We start from the raw sequence: 7,394 nt of genomic DNA, 5'->3' as shown, positions 1-7,394 counted from the left end.
TTAAAAAAAAAAAAAAAAAAAAAAAAAAAAAAAAATTAGAAAACAAAACAAAATGTGAATAAAAAATGTTAATGTAAATATAAATAATGAATAAAAATATCGAGTATAGAAGAATGTATATCAGAGTCAGTTTGAGTTACGAAAAATACAATTTATGATAAAGCCGTAATTAACTAAATTATAAAAAAAAAAAATATGTTTTTTTTTTCTATTGAGAATCAGCATTTTTGTAAATCTTTAAACAATCAATAGCTTCCTACGAATCAAAATAATGTTTATGCTTACTTTAATAATATTGATAACATATAACAATTACGTTTACAATGAATGTTACTTAAAGCACGGCTTAGTCGTAAAAACGAAAATGAAATCTCAAGTTTCTCAAATATTACCTCGTAAGTATAGTTCGCCAGATAAAGATATGCTCGATGGCTTGAAGTACGAAGAAATAATGCGTCTGAATGCAATTTCCAACCCTCGAAGAAGATACGGGAAATTTTATTCCGTTCCTTCTAGTATTAACTGACCACATGTGTGTGTGCACGTAAGAGACGTTGAGTCATGCGTTATTGACTAGAAGAGCAAGGAAGAGTGATAAAACAGAGCACATAAGTTGTTTTCTGACTACGTTCCAAGCATTTAGAGAGCAATTTTTTTAAAATGCAGGGATACGACTGATAACATTATTTTGATATGGACCAGTAGTACAGTACATCTAAGAACATTCTTTAATCATAAAACATACAATTATTTGAGAGTTATTCTTACTTGATTATGCAATTAAAATTTATAAGTTTTAGTTATGAATAACAGAGCGCTTTACAGAAATAATGTATCACGTGTCATAAATTTGAAAACGGTAAATAAATTCTCTCGTAAAAATAATTTAATTTACTCATACTTTCATTTTACACCCGAGTAATTACGTAATTGCTTTTAATAAAAAGTTTTCGTTAAAATATATTTTTTATTCGAAGCTTTTATTTATGCATTGTAGTTAATAAATTTAAAAAATTTTAATTTACTTAATTATGTATCCTCTGTGCTGTTGAACAATATAATTATTCAAATGCAAATTCAAATTAAAATATATTTGAATATTGTAATTTTCGCCAATGTATAATATTTCATCATTATACACGTACACGTTTATAAAAATTATATATTTTAATACAATTTTATTTAGTATTTAATTAACGTAATTTAATTTAACGCAAATTATTTAAAATTTATATTAATTTCATGTGCGCGTATATACACATATTTTTATGCATTTACGAAGCGAAGAAAGTAATTTGGATCCGTAGCAGTAAGAATATATGCTCATTTTATTTAAAAATTTTCAAACGGTAATTGAATTTATGCAGGTCTTAAGCCCGGTGATTTTCCATTTACATTATGTATATAATCGGGCCAATGTCCAGCAAAGCATAAGAAGTGAAAAAGTGCGAAATTGATAAGGAGAGAGGATGATGAAGGGATAAAAATATAGCGGTGAATAAGAAATATCGAGGAAAATGTCTCAAGCCGTTGGGAATGTGTTAGAATGAGTTTAGAGGAAGAGTTCTAAATTTAATATGAATGTCTTCAATATGAATAGTTTGAGCGACAAGGAGACACGTTGGCCTTGTACGTGGGAAGTTTGCACCAGAAGCGCGACACTACTACCTGCGAAAAGTACCAGCTTAATCAGCACTGAGTCTCTTTACCTCCACATTAAAAATTAATAGTGAATATTTTGATTTGATAATTGTCCATCCTACTTTTCTACTCGGATAGATGACAATGTTTGGAGGGGAGGGGGGTTAGACATTGCGAATCACCAGCTTTGAATTGAGAAAACAGTACAGTTTTCAGCTTCTTTATTTCCAACATCCATATTAGCCATAAAATAATACTTACTCCTAAGTAACGAAGAAATTACATTACAGTTGCGTTTGCTTCGCCATGGATTTGAAATCGATAATATTAATAGATCGATAAGTAATATGAAAATATTCATGGATGAAGATCGCTTAGATAATTTGAGTCACACACATGTCATCGTAATCGAGAGTAATTTTATACATTGTCAAAATATAATTCATATGTTATTTAATTTATTATTTAACGTAGAAATGCGCTTGCTTTAATACATTTTTGTTTCTTGTTTGGTTGCATGTAGGTAGCCGAGAAACTTGTGACATCGAGGGCGAGGATTTCACCGTCGATAAAATTCCAAATACAAAGTGCTTCAACTGCATCTGTAAGGTAATAAAAATTCATATATAGAATTCTCGATACATGAACAAATATCAATCTTATCGCGATATCAATATTTATACCAATGACCTCGTAAATAAAGTAGAGGCATCACATTTACTATCTATCCACATATATTGTAAATCTTAGGACATTTTAATAAACTGAAGGAAAGATAGTTTTAATAAAATCATAAAGCTATTTAAAAACTTGAGAATTAAGAATAAAAAAAATTATTGGTCAAATTTGCATGTAATATTATCTTATATGACAATGAATTATTTAAGATATTTAGAATGAAATTTGATAAAATTTCATTTCTAACATACATAAATAGTATAATATATCGTTTATTATAAGAATAACCATTAAACTAAAGAGAATTTTATTTTGTTTTAGTTTTGTTTTATTTTACAAAGCATAATACGAATGATATATATTATTATTTATCATATTTACGCAATAATATTACTGTAAAAGCGATCCAAATCATTAGATTAATAACCAGTGTATTTGACATTTTTAAATGATACAATTGATTCGCGAAATTGTCAAAGTCGAATCGGTGAAAGGCCGCTTATTCATTTGCTATAAGAAAACAACCCTCCAAAATGTTAAATAATTAAAAAGTAATATGTTTATATTTTAAGGAAGAGAATGGAGACTGTTAAGTAACATGGGGAGAAAACGTTTATTATTCAGTTTTGAATGTTTTCGCAATGGCTTCTAAAAGTTTCCAGCGCTCCAATTAATCTCCGCTTGAAGTAATTTCATTTGTAATGCGAGAATTTTGAGCGATCGATTAATACACGGTCAAAGATCGCGGAATGCCAATGTTCGCGCGATCACGCACACATTGAGAGCGACGTAGCCAAGAATGAGTTCACAGGCCTTTTCATTTGTATCATTTACGAAGGATAATTACGTGTTCGCCATCCGCTGGCATCTGTTCATTCTCGGCCTGCCAATCAATTGTTTCGATGAAATATCAATTAGGTTACGCTCGTTCTTATAAACAAACTGTACTTTAGACGGGCATTAAATGCTCGTTGAAGTTTAAAATTATTATCGCTTCGAAATTGTAATCTTGTATTGATAAAATTTTTGTTATGATTTATATACGACTTCCTATCGTCTTTTCAATGTGAATTCATCCATTTTCCAGGAATATTCTCGCAGATTTATTAATATTGTATTATAACAATAATTATAATTAGATATACGATATATAAATATATATTTGGTTACATTATTTACTTATTTAATATAGCGATTGACGCTTAATAGTTTTTAAATCATTAAATAGAATAAGATTTCAGTTACTTTTATTTTATTATTTAAATGAATTAAGTAATTTTGCATTTTCCACTATAGATTTTGCATTAATAATATTTGAATTATAACACTTATTTTATTATGTACTATTTTAATCGTCTTGACTATATGATGAATTAATTACTTAGTAATAAAGTATTTTTTGCACATTGAAATACAGGCATTTATTATTATTGACTTTTATTCAACTCAATATATTAACGATTTATATATAATATATATTATTATTTAGTATAATTATTTAATATATATATATATATATCTAGTGTTATGAGCCATGGGTAGAATTAAAATTTTTGTTATACATACGTTTATCATATTGAATACTATTATAATAATATAGAGATTATTTAAATAGTGAATTGTATTATAAATTAACATTTTAAACGATCAGAAGTATAAAGAAATTATGGATAGAGCTTACGTTTATTTTTATTATAGACGCAATGTATATATATATATATATATATATATATATATATATATATATATCTGATCTAATTATTGCTGGTTTTGTGTTCAGTAGTATTATATATTACATATTTATTGTTCGTATGGATATTACAAATTTTACAATTTCTTTGAAACATATTCACTAACGAATTTTTAATTATGTATAAATCTTGACCTAAATACGATTTAGTCGTAGCAACCCAAATGGGTATTGTAAATTAAATGAGTGATTATTTAAATTAATTATATCTTTTTGAATAGTGTCTACAAATAATTTGCCATTCTTAAATATGATATAAACTATTAATATAAGAAATGAAAAGATCAATTAATTTTGGGGGGTTTTTTTTTTTTTTTTTTTTTTTTTGCTTTCTTTATTTATAAACTCAAAAATAAGAAAGAGAAACGCTTTTATCATATCATGTAATAATAATCATAATAATGTAACATGAGAATATATATAACTTTATATGTTATATGTCGAGGTCATTGGCATTTATAGTATTTAAAGTGTTTATGCAGAGGCATTAAATGTGTCGAAAAGTCAGATCGATTCCTCTTGCAATTTTATTTTATCGAGCCACGGGAGAGGCTTGTCCGTTGAAATCGCTTACTTAACATTCGTTTAGTTAGTCCATCGGCTCATCATTTTGTATCGAGATTTAACGTTTCGTCATGCGTGCGCTTGGCCACTAAATGCGCATGTAAAAAGTGACAGTTGGAGCGGGAGGTCGTCACCAGTGATTGTCTCTGTGACATAATTAGGTGCTATTGTCGAGAATCGGAATGATCGACCATCGCGCAGTCTAAGACGATGCTCCGCTTCCTCGCTTTCGCGCTCTGTTTCTTGATTGCTGGCATTCGCTATCCATTTGCAATTCACAATACCACCGACATTCGCATTATCTTCTCCCGGTTACTTTGTTTTTTACTTTGCGATTGAGCTCCTGATTATACTTGATAGTGCAATTGAGAAAAAATCAAGCGCATTATTGTTTGTATAGTAATTATACTCAATTGATTAGGTTAATCGTTGGATATTGAATATAACTTTTATTTGGATAAAAAGTATTTGTTGAATTGTGAAAAAAGTATTATTTCCTATAATGTAATCATCATTTTACATAACATTGTGAATAATATAATAATTTTATAATTATAATAAATAGAATATAAATGATTAATGCTTACACGTGAAATTATAAGTGTGTATATATTAATTAGATATAACCGTGAATTTCTCTATTAATGTGTGTCATTAAGAATATCAAAGAATTTATGTAGAATTAGTTTAGTATTATCTAAATAATCATAGGACTTTTCGTAATAATTATGAGAAATATTTGATAGGAAATAATATTTAGCTTACGGGTAATTTTTTTTCCTAATTAATGGAAATCCATGAAATTTTCGAAATGGTTGATATAATGATAATGGAAAGATGTTATATAATACACCGATTCAGAGAAACTCTAACCTATGAAACTTTTAAACACACAACTCTATTACATTCGCAATTTTTATTATTATTGTTGTTGTTATTACTATATTTGTTGTCATTACTTATGTTGTTATTACTATTGTTGTTGTTGCTGTAGCTGTTATCGTTGTCATTGTCGTTTTATCATTGTCATCATTATCGTTATTATTGCAAATGAAGTTTGCAAATGATAGTTATATGATAATCTTAATCTTTACATTAAATTTATAATAATATAAATTTTATATAAATATAAGCATTTTATTGGGAAGTAGCCGAGATAATAATATATTTATTTGTACGTCGGAAAGCAGGAAATTTATAGACAATAGTTCCTAGATATGATTTTAATTTACTTGTTATTTCGGCTGCCCCGAATATAGAAATTTAATTTTGATTTACCCTCCGCAACATTAACACTCGAAGCCTGAAGCTTATTTACAATGGGACAAGAATAGAGAAGAACTTAATGTCGGGATAAAAAATTGCACACGAGGCATATGCATCCAATTTTATAAATTAACTAGCTGTTAAATAAATCGCTACGATAAATTTCCTTGTCAAATTCGCCAAATACGCCGGTGCTAGTTTAAAAAAAAAAAAAAAAAAAAAGCCGCGCTCAAGGATTGTCGTAAAATGATCATATCATGCATTTGCATGCAAATTGTGGTAAGGATATTTTTCCATGGTACAGCCAGACAGTCGCACTGCGCGCCTACTCGACAAGTTCGTTAGAAATCAACGTGCCACCATTCTCTCTCATTCCTTCACAAACAACAACAGTAACAACAGCAACAAACAAACAAAAAACAAAACGTAAACGAAAAAAGTGTCTGCAGTGGGGGGGGGGGGGGGGGGGGGGGGGGGGGGGGGGGGGGGGTGTGGCTATAATTTTCAAGCCGCGCTCCCTTAAAGTCACTGTAAGGCCATCACTGTAAGATCGCCGCACGCGCGCACTCTCATCCTACTATAATGTGACATAAACAAAGGATTTATCGACTCGTAGGAGTCGTGGCGGACACGCCGAGCGGCCACTAGGACATTAATTTACTCGCCGCCCGGCCATGCAATCGATAACGGATTCGCCTCGTAGCCACCCGGCCGACGCCCAGCGAACGCGCGGTTCCGCAATATTTAAGGCGCTTGAAACGACTGATGCCTTGTGCCTTTGCTTTTGCAGAACGGCTTCGTTGAGTGTCTGAAGCAGCAGTGCCCGAGCATCGAGGGCTGCTACATGCTCCTGGACCCGAGGAAGGAGGAGTGCTGTCAGAAATGCAAAGGTACGCATGATACACTCAGTGCTCCGTGCACCCATTCGACTTCACGCTCTTGACTACTATTTTTAGCTACGAGTTAGTTTTTCTTTTTTTTTTTATTTTTTTACCTCTCACCCACTCTCTCGCCCCTCCCATTTCCTCTCATCCCGTCACAGACTATCTGACTCTGGCTTCGTTTACGTGCCAGACTTAACAAAAACGTATGCACGCGGTAATAAGGCGTTTCGCTCGGCGGCAAACTTTTACGCCTTGGGATTTTCGTGTGTAAGTAGGCTGTATATATTCGATCGATCGATCGATCGAATCTTTTGTAAAATCATAATCAGAATAAGAATGGAGCTTGACATTCAAGGGGGAGAAAGAGTCGTTGCCCTTGTTTATTTAGCCGTGAAGATAATTGTTGATATAGAATTTGTAAAAGTATGTAGCGGCAGTGCTACTGGGGAGTACATTCTTTTTTTTTTTTTTTTTTTTTTTTTTTTTTTTTCTTTTTAATAAATTCTTTAATATTGGACAATGAAATGAGTTATTTATTTGACTTTCGAAGTGGATTAATTAATCAATACGTTTAGTGCCGACATTTGCCTGAAAATGTCGGCATTCCATAA

At 30.7% G+C, this 7,394-nt stretch overlaps 1 protein-coding gene across 1 annotated transcript in view; it reads left to right on the top strand.

Moving 5' to 3' along the window:
• cv-2 (crosveinless 2-secreting protein) overlaps positions 1-7,394 on the top strand; it is a 71,873-nt gene that overhangs the window by 48,047 nt on the left and 16,432 nt on the right. The window contains exons 4-5 of the mRNA XM_011502939.1: positions 2,165-2,250; positions 6,690-6,789. Of these exons, the coding sequence (XP_011501241.1) occupies positions 2,165-2,250; positions 6,690-6,789 (186 nt within the window). The remainder of the gene's footprint in view (positions 1-2,164; positions 2,251-6,689; positions 6,790-7,394) is intronic.

Source organism: Ceratosolen solmsi, unplaced genomic scaffold, assembly GCF_000503995.2.
Source record: "Ceratosolen solmsi marchali unplaced genomic scaffold, CerSol_1.0 scaffold61, whole genome shotgun sequence".
NCBI classification, from domain to species: Eukaryota; Metazoa; Arthropoda; class Insecta; order Hymenoptera; family Agaonidae; genus Ceratosolen; species Ceratosolen solmsi.
Note: the sequence above shows the minus strand (reverse complement) of the source record. Positions and strands in the feature narration are given on the sequence as shown.